The sequence below is a fragment of the Passer domesticus genome, chromosome 14 (assembly GCF_036417665.1).
Source record: "Passer domesticus isolate bPasDom1 chromosome 14, bPasDom1.hap1, whole genome shotgun sequence".
Lineage (NCBI taxonomy): Eukaryota > Metazoa > Chordata > Aves > Passeriformes > Passeridae > Passer > Passer domesticus.
In genome coordinates, this window is record NC_087487.1 from 17,579,478 (window position 1) to 17,600,654 (window position 21,177).

At 44.4% G+C, this 21,177-nt stretch overlaps 1 protein-coding gene across 4 annotated transcripts in view; it reads left to right on the forward strand.

The window, feature by feature from the left end:
- Positions 1 to 21,177, forward strand: part of LRRK1 (leucine rich repeat kinase 1) — a 74,694-nt gene that overhangs the window by 17,490 nt on the left and 36,027 nt on the right. For all 4 annotated transcript variants that reach the window (XM_064389673.1, XM_064389672.1, XM_064389674.1 and 1 more), the window contains 10 exons: positions 3,206 to 3,369; positions 4,277 to 4,448; positions 6,719 to 6,898; positions 7,511 to 7,659; positions 12,283 to 12,509; positions 13,001 to 13,128; positions 13,265 to 13,428; positions 14,130 to 14,267; positions 17,835 to 17,947; positions 19,057 to 19,133. In XM_064389673.1, the coding sequence (XP_064245743.1) occupies positions 3,206 to 3,369; positions 4,277 to 4,448; positions 6,719 to 6,898; positions 7,511 to 7,659; positions 12,283 to 12,509; positions 13,001 to 13,128; positions 13,265 to 13,428; positions 14,130 to 14,267; positions 17,835 to 17,947; positions 19,057 to 19,133 (1,512 nt within the window). The remainder of the gene's footprint in view (positions 1 to 3,205; positions 3,370 to 4,276; positions 4,449 to 6,718; positions 6,899 to 7,510; positions 7,660 to 12,282; positions 12,510 to 13,000; positions 13,129 to 13,264; positions 13,429 to 14,129; positions 14,268 to 17,834; positions 17,948 to 19,056; positions 19,134 to 21,177) is intronic.

Here is a 21,177-nt window from a genome sequence, read left to right on the forward strand (position 1 = left end):
CAGCCTACACGAGTGCCACCACTGATGGTAGGTCAGTCATGCATCCTGTAGAAATAAAAAGTCTTTAGTCAGTAAAATGTAGTTTTTCTCCTTTCTTTTCCCCCCACTGGTGAGTATAAATGAAGCTTATAGAACATGCTGGTATTTCAGAAGCCAATATATCCTTTACTAAGTCACCAGGAAATCTTCTGTGAACTGGATAATTTTGTTGCTGAGATGTTTAGCTTTGCCTTGGATGGCGTTTGTGCTTTTTGGGAATTTGGGAATGGATAGCCAACCTTTCCTCATTTAACCTCTGAAAGCTCTACTGAAATCTGACAGCACCAATATGTGTACAGCTGTTGATTGGGGGCAAACCTTTTTATCTGTATCTCACCAGTTTTGCTCTTTTCAAGCTTTCAGTTAATAGTCACAAGGAATATTTTTGCTGGAGACCTTTAGCAGCTTCTTTCCTCGGGCCTACGGCAGGAGGTCAATTTAACCTGCAGAGTGGAATAATAGAAGGAAGTTTTGGTGTAAGAAATTTGAGAGATGGGTAGCATTATCTTGCTGCCAAGAATATTTAACATAAAAATATTGGTTTCCAACAGTAGAATCGCCCAGATTTCTTACACTCAGGGAAACCTTTATTGAATTCTACTTGATGAATGTTCAGATATTCAAAACTGAGCAGTTTTGATTTGATCAATAAAAATTTGCCTAAAATAAGACTGAAATTGAGTTTAAGGACTAAAATGCATATACTGAAGATTCTTCTGGGAATAAACTCCATGGAACCAGCTGTGACCTTCCAGTTCCTGGAGATCCCAGAATTCTGCACCTAACTCATGGCCAGCCCGTGTTCTTCCAGGGGTTGGCACCAGGGGTTGTGACTGAGCCATTGCACCGCAAAGGACTTCAGAAATTGTGAGTGGGCCAAAAATGTAAGGGGAAGCCCAACACATTGGCTGAGTTGTTTTGTGAAGTAGTCATTTGGCAAAACACAGAAGTGGTTTTGGGATTAGGGTCAAGCAGGCAGAGTTCCTCCTTCCCTCAGCTGCAACCCTGTGACCCTTCTTGTGCTGGTTGGAGTGGGGCAGCTCCAGCAGGAGAGGTGGAAAATGCTCCTTTTAAACTTATTTTATTCCCAGTTCTGTGTGTGGGAGGATGGCTGGAGACCTCTGCTTGAGGGGAACGTGACACCAGGATCTGATGAATCTCTGACCATGAGATTCTTGTGCCTCCACCCTCCCAGGCCATGATTTAAAATCAAAGAGAGATGGTCCTGCTCAGTTCTTTGGCAGAAAGGGTGTGCTTTTACATCTGGAATGGCTGCAGATGTGGGCCTTGAGGGACAGTCTCCCAAATCAGGCTGGAACTGAGTAAAATTTGTCCCTCCTTTCTGCAGTTTGTAGGAAGCAGATTGAAGTTGCTCTGCTCTGTCAGCCCTGCTCTGCTGGGCTCCTTGAGCAGGAAGCTGAGGAGCTTTCCAGCTGTTTTGTATCTCCAATGTGAGGCGTTTTTTCCTCCAAGGGGAATTCCAGAGCTTCTCTCTAGGTTCAGGATTTCATCACAGGGTGCTAAGTGGGGAGGCTGTTTGTTCCAGTAACTGCAGTGTTTGCTTGGATCTGTACTTCTTGAATTTTCTTGGTCCAGTTCTGAGTTGTTTTGACTGGAGAATAAAGCTCTTTAGTTGCTCTAAAGTTCTCCTTTTTATCATCCCTTAAACATGCTTGCCTAAGAATATTTTTTCTCTTTTCTTTGGTGTCCATGGAAATGAAAATTAAATTATATGTGATATCACACCCTTGTAGGTGTGTGGTCTGCTTTAAAAGAGTGAACCAAATGCAGGAAGAATTTCTTTTCCTATGTCCTCCCTAAAATTACAAAATTATGGAAGCACTACACCCATTAATGTGAACTCTGAGACGCTGTTTATTGTGCTGTAATTTAATCCCACTTTCATGGGCCTTCATTTCTGCTCCTTGTCCTTCACAGGTTCTGCATCATCTGGGAGAGGTTATTGGTGAGGGCACACTTTTAATGGCACCAACCTCTGGAGCCATCTCCGATGTCTGAGTGATTTGAGCTTCGTTTAAATAATTGATGAGAAGTGTTAGTCAGAACCTACTGGTGATTCAGGCTGCATTATTCAAAGATATTTACTGACAGTTATAGATTGCTCCAAATTTACTTCTCTTTCCAGGCTGCATTAAACTAGGCCCTGCATGACATATGTGTCTATTTAAAAAATAAATAAATCCTTGTTAATACATGTGAAGAACTGTGGGCTTAAGGGCTGTATTTAACCAGATGCAAATAAGCAATAATAATTCATGATGTTTCAGCAGGAAAAAACATTTTGTTTTCAAGTAGAAAATGCTTTTTTCCTCTGTCTTGGTTGTTGTTCAGGAGTGGACCTGAAAACATCTTGTGTTTCAGTGACTTTAATGCAGCTTTCCTTGTACTGTTAGTTGGGGAATGGTTGGGTATGAGACTTCCTGCCTGCCTCATTAGCCTCCCACCAAAGCATCTTCTCTAATGGCTGCAGCTTTTAATCTCTGACACTTAAAAGCTCTTCTGGCTCCCAACACCATTTAGGAAAAGAAAGTCTGGTTTAGGAGATTCTCTAGAATTGAGTAAGATTACACTGGGCATCTTGCAAAATCTCCTTTTACCTTTTTTTTTTTTTCCACAGTGTAAATATTTCCAATTTCTTTTGTTTCACACTTGTAGAAGTGCCTAAAATTATGGTTGAAAATGCTGGAGGACAGTGGGATTTTGCCAGGCTGTTGTCAGGAGTGAAATGTGACTAAAGCAAGGCCAGTAATACCAGATTTGCCTTTCAGATTCCTGACTTTGTCAGAATTCCTGCAGGTGCCAGTCCCATGTAATTCCTTCTCTCCTGGTTCCTCAGCAGGAGGAGTGTGCCAGGCAGATGAAAGGTTCATGTATCCATGTGTGTGAGCTTCCACATCTTCCTTTGGAAACCACCTCTGGGAGCCATTGGGGAACTCTGTCCCTCTCAGTTTCATGTCCCTGCTGGGAGGAACTTTTACATTTATCACTTTCTTTTATCAGGCTCCTTTTTTTAAATTGTGTGCAGTAAATAATTCCACTGAAAGCCACCAACTCCTTTTATTCCCAGTATTCTCTGACGTTGCAGCTGTGCCTGGGTGATGAACAGGTGCTTCTCCCTGACTTCTCTTTGCTGTTTTCCCTGCAGGAACTGTGGACATGGGTGGCAAACAGTCCACGAGTGGCGACGTCTCCGTCACCCAGACCCCTGTGACAGAAAGCATCCAGGATGCCTACAAAGCTGGGGACACCAGCAAGGCCCAAGAGTTGATTAGGTTGTCCTGTGAGGAGACTGCACTGCAAGTGGAAAAGGTTGGGTTGGGTTACTGCTCTTTCTCACATTTTATTGGTAAAGATGCCAAAATGCTGCCTTCTGTCGTTTTTCCGTGGAGAAAATCCATTTGGTTGTGTGAATCCCAGACATGGCTGGTTGTGTGGGACTCTGCAGAAGCATGCTCAGGGACACAAATTTGCCCTTGAAAACACAGATCAGGAAGATGAGGCAGACCACAGGGAGCAGTGTCTGTAGGAACACAGGCTGTGTGAGGAGGGGTGCTGCTGCTGTGGTCACCAAAACAGGGAAATGCATTTTTCCCCGTAAAAAGGAAGCAGTTTATAGACTTAGCAAAAAATGTATTCCCCCATCAGTACAGGGGATGGTTAATGGTCCCCTGGGAAGATTCTGCTGCCTGTGTTTGGAATTTTATCACAAACTCTGTGCCAGCTTCTGCACTGCTCTGCCATCAGAGCCCTCCTTTTGAGCCTGCTCTTGGCACAGAGCTGATGTGAGTGTTTTGGGAGGGTCCCTGCATGTCAAATCCAGTCACAGTGGCCATCTCCAAAACAGGTAATGCTGCATTTTGCAGCTGAGCTGTGCAAATGCTTTTTGTGTTGGTCCATGAAAAATGGGTTTATATGCACTGTTCTGTGCCTCAGGCACTAATGTGAAAAACCATACAAAAAACCAAAATACAAACCCCAACAAATTATGTGAAAAACCATACAAAAAAACTAAAAATACAAACCCAAACAAATTAACATAATAAATTTGTCAACAATATTAGAATAGCCACTACTGTTTATGACATTCCCAATTAACCATGGCGAGAGTGGACACGCCTTGGCATGGACACAAATCAACCCATACAGCTCTAGAAATGCTCTTTCTCTGCCTGCTGCCTTTAACAGAGAGTTTCTTCTGCTGTGTTTCCTTCACCAGTGTCAGCTTTTAGGCATTGCAGCAGCATATGGGGATCTGCAGGCAGTGAGGTACCTGCTGAAGGAGGCGTTGGTGGTGTTACCAACAGAGCCCAACGATGACAATGCAGCGGTGGTGGCTGCGTATTTTGGGCACAAGGACATCGTGAAAGAGCTGCTGGATTCCCTGCGTGGTAAGCCCTGGGCTGACCCTGCCTCTCCTCGAGTTTTTCAGGAGCTGTGTGCTACAGCTCCAAGCAGGCATTTGGGTTTTTTGGCATTCCTTGGAAAGGGAGGGGTTTAGTCATGGGAAAGTGCGTGCAGGATCAGATCTCTGCTGTGCTTGAAGGAAACTTCCCCCCTGGGGAAGAGAAACACATACATAAAAATATCCCATGTTTGCAGACTGGAAGTGGAGGAAGATGCCATTGAGACAGTTCATTCCTGTCAGGCCTCACAGCTGGGTAACATCCCAGACCCTACAGTGAGATTAGGGGATTTTCAGGATGCAGCATCATCCCACTGCTGATCCAACAATCTCAGTGGTGCTGGCAGAGTGGCCTGACTGGTCAGGGACACTTTGGGTCCACAGCTGACACCCACTCAGTTCTCTGCTTGACATTTTGTTTTGACTTTCAGGGGAATTCCTTCTTTAGAATAATAATTACATTTTACTTAAATTTTATTATAATAATTATTTTTGAGCAGAGACTTTTTTTTGACTCAGACACAATTCCTAAGGCAGCAGTGGGGCAGGGGGCACAACTCTGGCTCAGAACCAGGAGCTGTGTTTGGGTCCCTGTTGTTCTCTCAGTCTTCTGTGAGCTTGGCAGCTGCTTCTGCCTGGGACCTTCTGTGCATTTGGGGTCCAGAGGTCCTGCAGAACATCTGGGGCAAATCCTTGACCTCAGACACTGCAGTCACACAAGATCTAAGCTGGCTTCTGCAATATTTAACCTGAATATATCTCTAGCTCCTCACTGGGACTAAGTAGTTGCCAGTGGCCTGAGAAGAAGAATAACCTGTTGGGAAACCTGCTTATTTGGTGTCCTGTTGGAGGACTGGTAATGAAAATAAATGTTCCACTTCAGGGGATGCAATTAAATGTAATATTTCCTTCAGCCAGAAAGGAAGCTGAGTAACCTAGTAGAAAAATTAAATTGTATTAATATAATACACTGAGTAATGAAAAGTGACTTAAGTAGTTTCTGGAAACTTAGCTCAGTTTAGAAGTGACCAAATTCCCTCCAACTCTTGCTTCAGGGGGGTCAGGGGAGGAGCTCTGCACAAACAGAAGCTTTCAGAAATTTTTATGCAGGAAACCTTCCAACTGTTTTCTTGGGAAATTACACAGAAACTGATCACAGGGCTTAGGTATAAATTCCCTAAATTTGCAATTTGGCTGTTGCACTGCAGTGATTCTCCCTGGAATGGGGAGAACTACTTGTGGCTTACAGCTTAAGTGGAGCCCATTTTTTGTAGCAGGAGGGTGAGGGATTTAGTGGAGTTGTTAAGAATGCAAAGAGCAATGTAATTTCCACATGGATAAGCTGCAAAAAAGCCTTGACATGTAAAACTTGGGTTTGTGGATGTTCCTGTAACTGTTTCAGAGAGAACGTAAATTTGTAAAGTATATGGAGGTATTACAGAGATTACAGAGAATCAGGGAAGATTTGGGGACTGCTTATTGTTAGCAGAAATAATTCTGTCCTGGGCATTTAGTTACATGTTCAGGATTGGGCACGCCTAGAGGAGAGTGGTGTTCTACAGGAAAACGTTATTTCTGAAAAAAAAAAAGCAGCTTGAGAATGACTAAAACATCAGCAAATTCATGCAAAAATCAGAAAATGGTGTTTTAGTTTTTAGACTTAAATGACATTTGTCTGACTTTACTATGAATTAATAGTAAAGAGTTGACCTGAAATGAAATATTTGAAGGGGAAATGAAAGTTTTTGTGGGATTGCAGCAAAAACAAGCTAAAACAATTCCTTTTTTTGTTGACTGAAGCGTTTATTTTTGTTTTATTAATCCAATAACATGAAAGCTTACCTGGTTTTTCCCATTCTTTGTATCCCCTCTCATGAACTTGGAAGAAGTGGCCAATCTTGGGTGTTTGGATTTAATGTCTATCTGGACACAGAGACAGTCCTGATCATCCCTGTTTGGGGTCAGATGTTTATTTATCTGCTGATAAATAAACTTTAGCAGAACTGTTGCTGCCTTATGAATGCTTAAGTAAGGGACAAACAAAAAAATTTCACCCATTAGCTGAGTGGGTGAAGAAGAGCAGTTAAGCAAAGCTGAAAACTTTCTGACACACTTTTGCAGTGTAACCTGTTCCTTTTGTCCTCAGGAGCTTCACCCTTTCCCAAACCCCTTTGCAGAGGCATCATTTGTGGGCATTCCTCACGCATCCCAGCCCAGTGGCACCAACTAAATCACATTTTATATGTTTTTTGGTAGGTCCTAATACTTGCCAGCAGCTCCTGAACTGGATGCTGGCCATAGCCTGCCAGCAGGGCCATTTGGACATTGTCAAGCTCCTGATCCGTGCCTACAGTGCTGACCCAGAGAGCTGTGCAGTCAGGAGGAACGAGTTCCCCGTCCTCATCCGCCTGCCCCTCTACGCTGCTATCAAGGCAGGTGTGTGTTTGCAAGCTTCCACATTCTGCCCCTTTCCTGCCAGGTCTTCAAAGAATGGCCTGAGCTGTTCACACACAGGATGGTATCCGTGGCTTGTCTGGAGTTGGATTTCCAGCAGGATGAATTAAAGTGAAATTGGCTCTGAATCTGTCGACTCAGCCAAATTGGAGTCAGGGCCTTGGGAAGTTAGATTGCTGTAAATACTGAGAGGCTGAACTTTCCTCTATAAATTCCCAGGGAAAAGACCCTTAAAAACCAGAATCCTTGCAAGTCAAAGCATTATTGTTATGGACACTCTGGCACACAAGCTTGATTTAGGCTGAATAATTTGCACTTCAAAGCACAGCTGTGTGCGTAGTTTAATAAGATGGGAAAAAAGAGAAAAAAGAAAAAGCCTGGGCCAGCACTTTTTACACAGTGTCTTTGCTGTCTCAGTTTGACCAAACTGAGTCCTGCCACTGGAGGAAACAGCCTTTACATAGTTCAGTTTCCTTTTTGCACGCCCCCACAGTTTTTTTTTCGGAAGTGGTTATTTCCCAGGATTTCTGTTCAGCTCCTTGCTGTTTCATTTACCTGAGGTGAAGGGAGCAAACAATCTGCTTTTCTCCCAAGGGAATGAGGATGTAGCCGTGTTTTTGTTGCGGAATGGAGCTTTCTTTTGTTCCTACATCCTGATGGACAGTCCTGAATCCAGCAAACACCTTCTGAGGAAGTATTTCATTGAGACAACCCCACTACCAGGTAGTGCTCCAGCAAAAACAGTAAGTAACCATTTATCTGCCTGAGGAGATGTTGTTTTGAAGGAGCATCATGTTAAAAGTTGATAATTGTCTTTGCATGCCATGTGGCTGCTGATTCATCTCCTCAACTAAGAGCCTTGTGGTTTGATGCCCTTTTAGAAAGCTGTGCAAGTGGCTTTGTTGCTGAATTACAGGGTGTGAAACATCAAGGCTTTGAATGGCATCACTGTACAAGACACAGCAACAGCTTCTGTGGGGCAATGTAAACACCCTGGTGTGAGCCAGGGTGTGCTGGGGGCAGGAAACACCAACTTTGGGCTCAAAGCCTTCCAGAGAAGAAGCTGGGCTGCTTCTAGCACAGATTCCCTCCATGCCACCAGGGTCATCACTCCATTTAGGTTCCTGTTGTGCCCCCTGGTTGCAGGGTGATGGCACAAGCTCTGTGGTGTCCCCAAGGGTTGGCATGGCACAGAGCTGAGCATGGGAACCCTTCTGTGTCAGACAGTGCAGGTAAAAATTGGTTTGGGTGGCTTTTGTTAACAAGGAGCATGAGCAAAGCAATGATCTGCTGAGTATCTTCCCTACTTCAGATCCTCAGCAGTAAAAAAGAGTCTCACACTGGTATTGTTAGTTTATAGGGGAGCACACAGTATTTTGTATTATTTGTACTGTTTTCCAGCAGATTATTTCCAGGCATTTTGAATTTTTTCCCCTCAACATGTAGTTTAACCCACACTGAATAGGAGCATCAGATCCCTGAGCTTTCAATGCTTACAGTTTTCATCAGGTCACAAAAATTTTTCAAGGAAAAGATGTCCCTCGTTCATCCAGTTGCTCAGCTTGTAGCATTGGAGGCTCTGCTTTGGTGTTAAGTAAAAATAAGAAGAAGGGTTTTAGTAGCTTTACAGACTTCTCCATTCTCTGTTTTTCTGCCAGAATCCTCTCACTGTTTTCCTTTTGATACCCTGGGTGTTAGACCACATAAGTGAGCTTGACTCCTTTAGGTTCCATCAGTAGATTTAGAGCCCTCTTTGTGCTACTCTTAATTTTGTTGACAGATAATCAAAAGGAATCTGAATTCTAGATGTGGATAAGAGTTGATAAAATGTCTTTAAGAAGGAAAATAGAAATCTGTCTGGATAATTCAGTTTGAATCAACTTGGAATAAATGTTTGAATCACAGGGAAGAGGTCTGTTTTCTATGTGAATTTGCTGGCAATATTTAACTTAGCTGCTGTAAAAATGACTCAGCTTTGCTGTTGTCACACCCTGAGCAAAGAAGAGAGCAGTCTTCAGACATCAGCTAATTGCCAGAAGGGCCTGGTTTAAAAAGAAAGAAAAAGAAAAAAAGCAGAGAAAAAACACAGAATCTTGACCTTGATTCTCCTAGTAGCTGTTTATTTTTAATATGTTTGCTTATTTAATGCTTTCTCTTTGAATTCATTTTGGCAGACTGGGACAGATTGGGGAGGATCTGTCCTAGTTTGTCTGCAGAGCTGATCTTTGGGAAATGACACTCACACACCCTGATAAGTTTTTAAAACACAACTTTGTGGCAGCTGCAGACAAACTGCCTCAGCGCTTTCTTCTTGTCTCAGAGGGTTCATCCTGAGGTGGATTTTGCACGGGGAGGAAGCAAAACTGGGCTGTGTGGGGACTGGGACGTTTTGGCAGCCAGCTGCGTGTCACAAAGTTCTCCCCTTGGACAAGGAGGGCAAACCAAGCACTGATCATTTCAGAGTGAGCCCAGAACTTCAGAAGGGTTTGTCCTTCTGTGTTATCTCTGAGTGGAAACACTTGAGCACAGCTGAGCTCCAGTCGATTTCACAGCAGTGAATGCAGAGCTATGCATAAAATGTGCCTGAGCGCTGCTTTTGGCTGCCACACCTTCCAGACAGCCCTTGCACCCAGCACAGCTGCCCTTTCTCAGGCAACAGCAGTTACATCTCATTTTTCTAATATCTGTTTCTCCTTTTTGTGTTCTTTCCTGGCATAAATTTATACCCACAGCAAACCACAGTTTTGCTAAAGAGGGGAAGTGATCCATTTTTACAGGAACAGGTAACAAATGCCAAAGAGAGCCTTTGCAATGAAGTGGCCAGACACAGATTCCAAACTTCAATAGATGTAGTCAGCAGGGAGATAAATGTAACTTTCCAGTGTGTGCAGTGTGAGATACATTTAATTTTTCCATTACAGGCCAGAGAAGAGCTTTGTCTGCTGTATTTTCCCCTAGGAAATATTTTACCAATAGTTTTATATTCAAGCATACAAATGTATGTGTGTGTGTGGGATCCTCCTCTCATTTCTTTATCCTGGTAATCTCACTTACATCACCAGCAGCACAGAGCCCTGCAGCAGTCCCACACAAGATTCAGAGTAGAGTTGTTGATGGAGGCAGCAGATCCCTGTCCTCAGATTATCCCATCTCCAGCAGGAGTGAGGTTCTGGAGCACGTCACGTCATTTAGGAGAAATGCACAACAGCCTCTCTTAATCACCTTACCAGACAGCCTCAGATTTAAGTAAATATTTTTCATATTTATAGTTGGTCCTTTGCCCAAGAGCAGTGGGGTTTCTTGCTCCTGCACAATTTCCAGTCCTTTGCCTCAGTGCATCCCCTGACATTGCTGCAGTAGATTTCAATTTAGTCTTCAGGGCTTGTATTGAGAAATTCTTCCTTTGGCAGAAGAGGGGAGTCTGAAGAGGTTTTCTTTGGCCTTCTGAAGAGCAGTGAGCCCTGAGCTAACATCCTCTGAACTCTGTCCCTGCTTTAGCACAGACTTCACCACCAGCCCCAAACTGAGAGGGGATTGGGCTGAGCCCTGAGATCTGTGAGTTTGGCATCAGAGAAACAGCTTTTCTGGGAAAACAGTGCAGATCATGAAGTATGAGCTGGGGAGTAAATCCCCTCTCTTTGTGGCACTGCTGTTGAGATTTCTTTCACTTAACATTTTCACTGGTGAGTCCTGAGCCAACCAAACCCCTAAGGTAACTCCACTGATACCAGGGTAGTGGTAGCAGCTGAATTTGGTTCACTGTCTAAGTCAGATAGGGGGGTTTGGTTGGCCCTCCAGTTTGCAGAGACACTGTCAGTCCTTGTCTCTGGGTGGGAAGGAGAGCACTGATTGCTGGGATTCAAAAAGCTGCCTTGGATACAGGACACCAACCCAGAGCCCTGATAGCAGGTGCTGGATTTCACAATCTTGTCTGTGGTTTGAGAAGTCATTATCTGCATTCTACAGGTATCTCCTTATCACATTGAATACCCTGAGGCCATGCCTCTGCATTTTTGAGGGAAATGATACACAGCAAATTAAATGCAAAATAGAGATGGTTTATCAGTCTGCAAAGAGGAGCAGCACAGACACAAGGTCCTGCTTGCAGCCCCTAAAAGAAGGCTGTAAGGTTGTATTATCACTGCACTGTTTGGTGTACTCAAGGACAAGTACTTTTTTCCTAAGCCAAGGGATTTATGGTGCATGTTACAGGTGAGAGAAAAGTTCCAAAAACTGCATACTGAATTTAAAACCAGATTTTCTAAGCAGGAAGCTGTTAAATATGCAGAATGGGAAATCTGGCAGTAAAGCAGGAAATGTGTGGTGTGAGAGTGAAAGCTTTGCAGTGCAGCTCCCATTGGGTGCTGTGCACTTTGCAGTAGCAGGGAGACTCTGCTTAATTTGATTTCTTGTTGCTGCTGGCTTGCTGTGTTTTACAGGGGTGCCTTGTGGCATGGCAGTGGATGTAGCTGTGAACAAACAGCTGGAGCTCTCTGCCTTGATTTCCCCAGTGGCACAATGGGCATAATCTTTCCATTCATATTTGCAGGGCTGTCCTGAGGCATCATGAGTGAAGGTTTGAAAAGCACAGTGTCTACACTAAGTACAACTACTGTCAATATCTAAAAAGTGCATCTCTTTGAACTTACCCTTTGTTCCATTCTCCAGAACATTTGAACTGTCTGATCTACATGACCAGTCCTGAGTCTCCAATAAGCATTTGAGACAGGCTTTTGTTTCCCTTTTCTTTCTCTCCTTTTCCCAAACACATTCCTTTTAATTCTGAATTTGGGGTTAAAAGTCCAAAGAGCTAAATACTGGGCATTGGAAAAGAAAGCAAATTAAATTTGCTGTCGGGTTCTTGCTGCCTCCTGGTGGAGAATTAACAGTCATTCAATTAGGCTGGTTTTGGGATGAGTTATGTCAAAACCAACAAGTTTATGAAAACATTTTGGGAATATAATTTTTAAAATGTGCATTTCAGGACAAGGATTGGAATGCAATGAGGTGATCTTGAAAATGAAGCCTTGGGTTGTTTCCTTGCATGGATGACCATTATGTGTTCACACTTTCTTCTGTCCAAGCTGGACCCTGAATAGTATGGACTGGTGAAGAGGTCCAGGTTCCCTGCTTGAGCTTGCTCATGGTCTTTGGAGTGAAATCATGGAGCAGATACAGCAGGGGCTGCTGATATCCAGGCATGATTTCATCTCTGAGTCAGTTTAATTCCTAGAAGCAGGTTGGAAAGTGAACAAAATGTTTATGGCCTGTGCTCTGCTCTGCCAGATTCCCAGTGGTGTAGCACAGGCTGAGACCAACTGGGATTTCACTAATGTGGTTTTCTCTTCTCTCTCTGACACATGCAGGCTTTGTGTGTGAACTGGTCAAACCTCAAACTGCCCTGGGTGGATCTAGACTGGCTGATTGATATCTCCTGCCAGATAACTGAGCTTGATCTCTCTGCCAACTGCCTGGTGTCCCTCCCCTCCGTGATCCCATGGGGGCTGATCAACCTGAGGAAGCTCAGCCTGGCTGACAACCAGCTGACAGAGTTACCCAGTGTGCAGTCCTCTGATGAGATCATTTGTACAAGGTGTGTGCTCCCCACAAAGCTGAGCCTGCAGGGAGAGCAGGCTCAAGCTGGGCTTGAGGCAGACTGTGTAAGGGGAGAGCATATTGCAGGAGCTTCTTGATCTGTTTTCTGTCTCCTTAGCATTTGCCCCTCTGCCTTCTCAGGGTTTCCAAGTTTGTTGTCAGGACAGTTGTGGGGTCTTCTATTCCTGTGTTGTCTCATGATGCCTTTGTTTTTCGCCAGCTCTGGTGAGCCCCATTGCTCTAAGCTGTCTCAAAGTGACATTTACTGGCTGATACCAATTATTTGATCTGCTGTCTATCCAGAGCACCTCTCCCTGCTCCCTGGAAGGGTTAATTTTCTAATTAGGGTTTTATGCTTTGCCTTGTGAGGCACACTTCAGTTGCTTTCATTCAGAACTGAAGCTGTCCTGGTAAAACAGTTGTCTGTGGCAACAGGAGGCTGTGCTGGTGTTTTACTGGTGCCTGACTGAGATTGTTCTGTACTCACAGGTTACTTGAGGTTGATGTATCCAGCAACAGGCTCTCCACTCTTCCTACTGGATTCCTACATCTTAAAAACCTTAAAAAACTCACTGCTTCCAAAAACTACATGGAGAAGTTGTTTGACGAGGAAAACAGTACGTACAGTCCAGTGTTTGCCTTGTGTTGCAGGGCTGGGCTGTAGGGAAGAACCCCAAAATGTTAAAATAAGGGCTTAAATGGCTTAAAAGCTCTCATGCTGATACCAAGGCCACAATGTTTCATGTTTTCCAGCAACTAATTGGATTGGTTTAAGGAAGCTGCAGGAGTTTGACGTCTCTGACAACAGGTTGGTGGAACTTCCAACGGTTTTTCTATACTGCTTCAAGTCCCTAAACATACTGAATGTTTCCAGAAATCAGCTGAAAGTGTTTCCAGACCCCTGGGCCTGCCCCCTGGTAAGTTGAACTGCTCTGACAAAGTCAGAGGCTAAAAAAACTGTTGAAACAATGCAAAAAAAAAAATTGACTGTGATGCTTAAAAAGCTGTCAGATGCTTAAAAGGCTGTTCTGTAGGAGTGCCCCTGCCAAATTTGGTTTATGGGTTTCAGATGCAGTCTTTCTGAGGTTCCACCCTGTTCTCACCATGTTGATGGCATTGGTGGAAAAGTTTTAGAAATATGTCTTACATGGATGTATTCATTTTCTCTGTGGTTCTTCTGAGCAGAAATGTTGTTAGGATCATTTTACAAAACACCAAACTTTCACCAGGGGTAACTTTGTCCAAACCCATGGCAAACTAGGACATCTGTATCCACACCCATCACTGTGATTTTATTCCTCATTTTTACAGGGACAGCAGGGGAACAATATCCTCTGGGGAAGTGTTTGTTTGTGGTTGAAAAGCAAATGGGGGTGGGTGATTTTCAAAATGGTTTTTGGAATACTTTTTGCCCACCAAGGAGTTTGACCAGCAGTTGAGTGCACCTCCTTAGCAAACCTTATGTGCCTGCATGCCCAAATAATTTATCTAGATCAAGATATCTAAAGAGACCACCTAGAATTAATTAATTAAAGCTTTTGACACGTGACAGCTGATCTACCACATTATTTAAAGAGATGATTCCTGGTCTGTAAGTGTGGAACTTCTTGTTTTCCAGAAATGTTGTAAAGCATCTAGAAATGCACTGGAATTCCTACCTGATGCATTGACTGTGTTCTGGAAAAATCACCTGAGAGAAGTGGATTTTTCTGAGAATTCACTGAAAGAAGTTCCAGCAGGACTCTTCCAGCTTGAAGTAAGTGTCATTTCTTCCTAGTTCTCACATTATTTTTCCTAATACTGACTCAGACCTCAGACTGGCTGCCTGGGTAAGGTGGGAGCCCATGTGTTTGAACTGGTGCAGTTGCACAGAGCCCCTGAGCAGGCTGTCACCCCCTGAATCACCACATTCAGGCCCTCATCCAGTGAGATGTATCTAGTTTCTGACACAGGTCTTCTGAGAACTCTCTGGATGTCTGTGGTTTGCAGAATTTGGGAGCACAGTTTGGAAGACAAGCCCTGCATTGTAGCTCCAACCTCCAGCCATTGAAATATTGATGTACTAAAGTACACTCACAAATAATTGTGCATTTTCTTAAAGAAAGTGTTCTGTAATTAGGAGTTAGTCTTTCTGTGCTGAAAATAGCATGTTTGAGTGCCCTAAACAGTGCAGCCTGGGACCTCTGTAATCTCAAAAGTTGTAGATTAAATAATACTTTCCTATGGACACCACAGATCTGTGGGTTTGTGTCAAAATTCTTCAGAATTTCTGCTTTCACATGGTGTTGTCGTGAAACCAAGCAGAACTTGGGGTTTCCTCCAAGCTTCCCTGCAAGACTGAAACTCAGGGTTGTGGAGAGAGAAGCAGAGGTGAATCTGGGCAGAAGTTCCATGCTTTTCCCTGCTGGCCTCTGTGGGAATGATACAGAAGTGATGGTTCATATCCATGTCCAGGATATGATCTCAGGATCTGCTGCAAAGGTGCCTTTTATCCTGCTGGAACAAGAGGGTTGAATTCTCTCAGTTCTTTCCAGTCATCCCAGGACATTTGGCTTTGCTCTCTGGTGGCTGTTTGTTTCCAGTTGGCATTTTTCCTGAAACAGAACGAATCCTATGGACTATTGTCTCCAAAACTTGTTTTTTCTGAATGCATTGAGAGCCATCCCAGGGGCTGGGAGCCACCATGGCAGATGTTAAACACTAGATGGTGCTTCCAGGGCACAATTCTTAGGTGCTGCTGCTCAGAGGGTGCAAAGGGAAAGACTTCAGCACAATCTTTGCTGATATTTTCAAAGTTGGTGAGCCTTGGCTGCCCTAAATAGTGTCAGTTCTTATCTGTATCTCTTCAGCATTTTATGAATAAAAGAAATAAATGTAAAATATTTTCAGTGCCCTGAGGGCCAGAGTGTGGTGAGCAATAGAAGGTGAAACCCCATGCCTGGAGAAGCCCTGGCTTGGGCTACACCTAGAGTTGGTGTGGGTGAGCAGGGCTGTGCTCATGCTCCAGCCCTCTCCAGAAGCAGATGTGGGAAGGGGGGGAAATGGGAAGTGAAGTGTTCCTACGATGATGTCTTATTTTTATGTAGGAACAGCAGTGAACTGTTTTCTCCCTGGGAAAAGCAGAGAGCATAGGAGGCCTGTGACTTGAAAGCACATGTCATGGGACAGCCATTTGTCACTGTAGCTGCAGTGCAGTGTAGTTTATCACTGATCTTTGCATGGTTTGCAGAGGATTCTCAAGACTGGGACCAGCTCAGTCCTTAATACCATGTATCTCAACACCAGAAATGTGGTGTTGAGAGCAGCAGAAACCTCCTCAGCTTCCCTGGCTGTTTCCTTCTAAGGGAACTAAACAAGCCATGTCTTAGGTCCCTAGACTAGTTTGCTTCTCCCTGCTTTGCTTCTCCTGGAGACACCTGGCCCCCTCTGGGTGGAATAATTCAGATTAGACACTGGTCAGCTTTTCCACATCATGACCTGACTGAGGCCCCTTAGTCTGGATGCTGCAGTCCCTTCACTCGGGTGTCATCCACACCCTTTTGCATGCTGTGGCAGCAGCTTTGAAGGAAGTTTTTCTGCCACTGCTGTTGTGTCCCTTCTGGAGGCCCCTGTTCTCACACTGAAAGGCAGTAAAAATGGAGAATTAGAGAGAAGAGGCAATTTAAAGGGACTAGAGACCTCCAGAGTTTCATCATGAAGAACCACAGCCAGCTGACAGTCAGTGATTTCCCCCCATGCACAGAACACTGGAGAGGCTGCCCAGGCTCTCAGCTGCCCAGTCAGTGTCTGGGAGCACACAGGCACAATGACTGAAAAAGAAACACCCCAGTTAGAGCCCCCAGAGCACGGTTTGAGCTAATTCTGGGATATGCAGCCTCCCTCTGCTCCCTCCCCCTGCCCCAGGGATGATTTGGGGAGAAGTCTGAGGCATTGTCCTTGCACAGCCCCATGCTGACACTTGGAGAGGGCCCCACACCAGGAGCCAAGGGCAGGCTGGGCCCTCCTCCCAGGGGAGCAGGAATGATGGTACAAGCATTGGCTGTCAGTTTTCAGTTCTCAGTTTTCCCTTTCCTTCAGTGGCTCACTCTGTCTGCAGCTTTGTATTCCCTTCACCATCCCAAAATCCCAGCAAAGCCCAGTTCTGCCCCTCTCCATCACTAGAGGGAGCGTTTTGCACGGTAATTCCCATTCCAGCCACAGCTGCTTGTCCATCACTTATGTCACATGGACACCTCATATTTTTCCAATCCAAAAAAGGGGAGGAAGGCCAAAAAACTGCTTTGTGAGACCCCGTTAATCCTGCTCGATGAAAAGGGGCATAAACCTTTTATATTAACATGGAGCACATAAAACATTTAACACACTTGACACTGAAGTCTCTGCTGGTAAAACATTATTTCCATGGGGTATAATTCATTAATATTGCTGTACTTCTGGCAGGAGATAATTCAGCTGACATTCTCCTTTATCTCAGTTTTTCATGCTGGGGGGACTTGCTGGATAAACCTGGTTGGAAACTCTACAGACAGCACTGTTTTTCAGTGGAAAATTGGCTTTTCAGCCAAATGAAAATGATCATTTGAGCCTCAACATTATTAAGGGCAGATGGAAAAGCATAAACTTTACAAAGCTGAATGGGAACTGCATTTTTTCTTTCATATTTCAGTAAAATTCAAAGGAGATCTTATGTTTAACTTGGTATTTCCAGCTGAGTCCTATCTGTGTGGTGTTAACTGTATGGTCTCAATCAGTTTCACTTGTTTTTAAAATTCCTCTCTCTGCTAGGAGGGGGGAAAAAAAGGAGATGTGTAACTTGTATAAATCTCAAAAAGTGAATACAAATCCTGTCCATTTTAATAGAGATGTCATAAAAAAGCAATCAAAACTTTTCCTTGCGTGAAGTGGTTCATGTTTTGCACCCTGATTTTGTGCATGTGCTGCAGGTGTAAGCCCTCTCTGTGCAGACACACACATTTATTACATGTACTTGTAGTCCATACGTGGCATCCTGTGTTGGTAAATCAGACTGTTCTTTTCCACTTGGAAAGGTTTCCTCACTAAAAAGTAAGATGTCCTCTTGCATGGGCTGTTTCCAAGTGCATCTGTCAGCAAGTGGAGCAATAATCTCCCTGGAGTGAGTGGTGCTGCTCCGTGCAGAACTTGCAGGGGACAGGGAGGAAATGTTTGCATGCTGGGCAGCACGGACAGGATGTTCTGATGAATAAGATGTACTTTCTTCGTGTTGCTGTTATTTAATAGCCATGCTTAAAAAGGTCTTTCTGTGTGTTTGGTGCTCCCTAACTCCAGGCTATTCCTCTCCTAGGCTTTGGTGTCCCTGAAGCTGCTGGGAAATCAGTTAGTTACGTTGCCTTCACAGGATAAGTGGAATTGCAAACAACTTAAGTCTCTGGATCTTTCAAAAAACCAGCTTGGGAAGTAAGTGTTGCTTTCAAGTTTTGGCTAAGAAGACAAAGGCTGAAGAAATAATAGCAAACCCAATCCCTCGTGTAACACAAAGGGTGTCAGGAGAGAATTAATCACCTGCATAGAAGGCATTGATAGCCACATACCATGTCCCCAAGTACATTGTGTGTCTGTGACAGTGATGAATTATCCTTTGCTGAATTCTTTGGGCACTTAACACACTGTATCATTTATTAAGTGGATAGATTATTGATAATGGCAGTTTAATTTCTGAGCATGTAGGAATTTCTTCAGCCCAGTGTGTGTGGCTCATCACTACTAATACAAGTTTGTGGGGAGCATATCTTAACCATAAACCATCTGGCTGGACTGCAGTTATTAGTTAGTGTGGGAGTATTGTTATGGAAAAAATGAAAAGTCTTTGTTTTTTAAGTGGAAGTATAACCAGCTGCAAGTTCATAGAGATTTCCAATCTAAAGGATTCTGTGATTCTAAGACTGATGTTAATGAAATCATCCAATAAATGAGTGATGTTCTGTTTAGAAATTCCAATAAGGATGTTTAACATAGAGAGTTAAAGGTCCTTTATCATCTCCAAAATTCCAGTGAATTGTGTCATGCTGATATCTTCTCATTTGGGTGCCTGTCCAACACAGTTTTTGGAGTCCTTAGGAGTTTCTGTGTCAGTCACAAAAGACAAATTACCACTTTCTGAATGTCCCAGTGCATTTCCAGAGTCATGCTGGTGGGTCATCTTCTCCAAGTCTCCCTGGGGAGGGTGGGCAGTGGCAGCAGGTCGGTTCTCCAGCACTTCTGGTGAAACTCCTTCAATCTGCTGTTTGACAACCACTTAACCCTGACACCCATAAAGCCAGGGGTCAAGTGCTCCTGCCCTGGGAGCTGGGAGCACTGTCTTTAGGAGCTCTGTTGATTTGCCAGGAGAAAACCACTGGGCTGGACAAGTGTTGGTGGAGTCTGATTGCAGAGCGGGTTTCACTCCCATCTCTGCAGAGCAGGTGGGATCCTGTGAGAGCTGTGAGCATGGTCAGGCTCTTCCCCGTGTAGCTGAGCACCTTCCCAAGATCCTTTCCCCACGAGCCCCTGTTTTGTTTGTCCCACAGGAGCGATGAGGGGTTTAAAACGAAGAGGATCCCCTTTTTCACCACGAAGAACAGGGTGCGTGGTGGCCCCGAGGCAGGTAAGGCACACAGAGCACTGGCAATGCCAGGAGAGCTGGAAGGCAGCAGGAATCTGCAGTTTGGCTGGAGGGAAAGCAGAGTAAATTCCTCTGCAATTTAAAGTGCAACTGCATTTCTTTAAGAGGAAGTATGTTCAGAAAAAATGTTTCTAAAGAAATGATGCAGCTGGTTGGTACCACCATATAGAAAGATGGTATGAAACCTGTTTCTTTTGCTCTTTCATGAAGGTTATGCCTTTTAGCCAGAGCATTAAGTGGCATGTTGAAGGGAAATTAACCCATAATTATCTCTGTGATTCTTAGTACTGTTGCTCACTTTGTAAATGGCACATTTTCCCCCTGGCACTGCACCCTCAGTTTGGGGCAGAGCTGATGAAATCCACGTGAAATCCCAGAGAGAACAAAGGGATATCTGAAGATACTGCACTGCTTCCTGCTCTCTGGGGGATTCATCTGCATTTCTTTTGTTTGTTGTTTTATTTTAAAGCACTTGGGGAGTTCTCTCATTCTGGCTGCCTGCAGAATGCCTGGCTCTAAACATTCCTTGCCAGTCACAGAGTGGGACAGAGCCAGCGTCGTCCTGACGCACATCCCAGCAGCCCTGGACTGCTCGTGGGAGGAAGAGGCCCTCCTGCAGCAAATCCTTCCCTCAGTTCCCCTGAAAATCTGCCTGAGGTGAAATTGGTAAATGAACCATGTGCAGCCATAGCTGTAGGTTAGGGCAGGAGATCGTCACCTCCAGCTGGCTCCTCTGGGAAGCAGAGGCTCTACCTGGACCTCATTTTCCTGTCTATGGCAGTGGAGGCTGCTGTGCTGGGTGAGGTGTGCGTGCCCCCCGAGGGGGAGAAGAGGTTGGTCTGTGCTCTTTCACAGCCTGGAAATGGAAGTAGAAATGCTGTGACATTGTTGGACTAGGGAACAACTGGAAGAGGAGTCTGAACCTTGTGGAGTCTGACATATCCTCAGAGCTTTGCTTGAAGTGCTGCAGCAGCATTTCCCAAAGGGGAGAGAAGGGCAGGAGCAGCAGGCAAAGGCAGCTAAAACCAGCTCTAAAAGGGAATTGCTGTCCTCATGGAAATCTCTATGTGCTGCAAACCCAGCATAACCCCCTGCAAAGGGCAGGAGGGGATGGGCTCTGCAGCAGTGACATTTGAACAGCCACTTTACACCCTGGTGCCACCTGGAGCTGCCTCGGGTGGCCTCAGGTAGCAGGGGCACAGAGTAGCCCACCTGGCTGGTGCCACGGGAGAGCAGCCACGGAGACAGAGCAAAGCCAGCTCATCCTTTTCTCTCTGTTCCTCTGCCAAGTGTAGCTTGGTAAGAGAGGATGTGGCCAAGAATTTAAACATCAAGAGAAAACAGAAGCTGGAGTACATCAGCTGCTCACAGAAGGCTCCTGGTGAGGTGGGGGTGGACAGGTTTTCATATGATTTACCAACAAAGCTGTTTACTTAAGTCTAGGTTATTTAAAGAGAATAATTTATGGTGCTCACTATACTTGATTGATAAGTCTCAGAATAACTTCTTGCACATCCATGTGTGGTGTTGGTAGCATTTATTCATCCAAAAATAAATTTTCAAGATGGGATTTGTTTTAATTTTTCTACAGTTCTTTAAAAGAAAATTTGAGCTGAAGCCAGAGAAATCATAAATAACTCATGAATAAATAATTACAATTCATAAACACCTTGAGCTTGCTTCCAATATAGTACACTCCTTTCCACCTGGGACTCTGGTGAATTCAGAGTATTGCTACTATTTTAGGAGTTTGCTCCTACGTGTCCAAGAGGGGCTAAATCTGTCTATGCCCAGGTACCTACTGAAGAGCAACAATGCAAAGTTTAAGTCCAGTGATGAGCCAGAAAGGAAGTGAATTGCATCCCTGAATAAGCCTACTGTTCTCCTAAAATAATCCCAAAGATGATTTTTAAATTTGAAAACTCAAAAGGCAGACTGTGACACTGCCCACACCAGACAGTCCTGTCACGTACATGAAACACCCCTGCAGACAGTGGGACTCTATCTTGCTCCTTTTCTGATCACA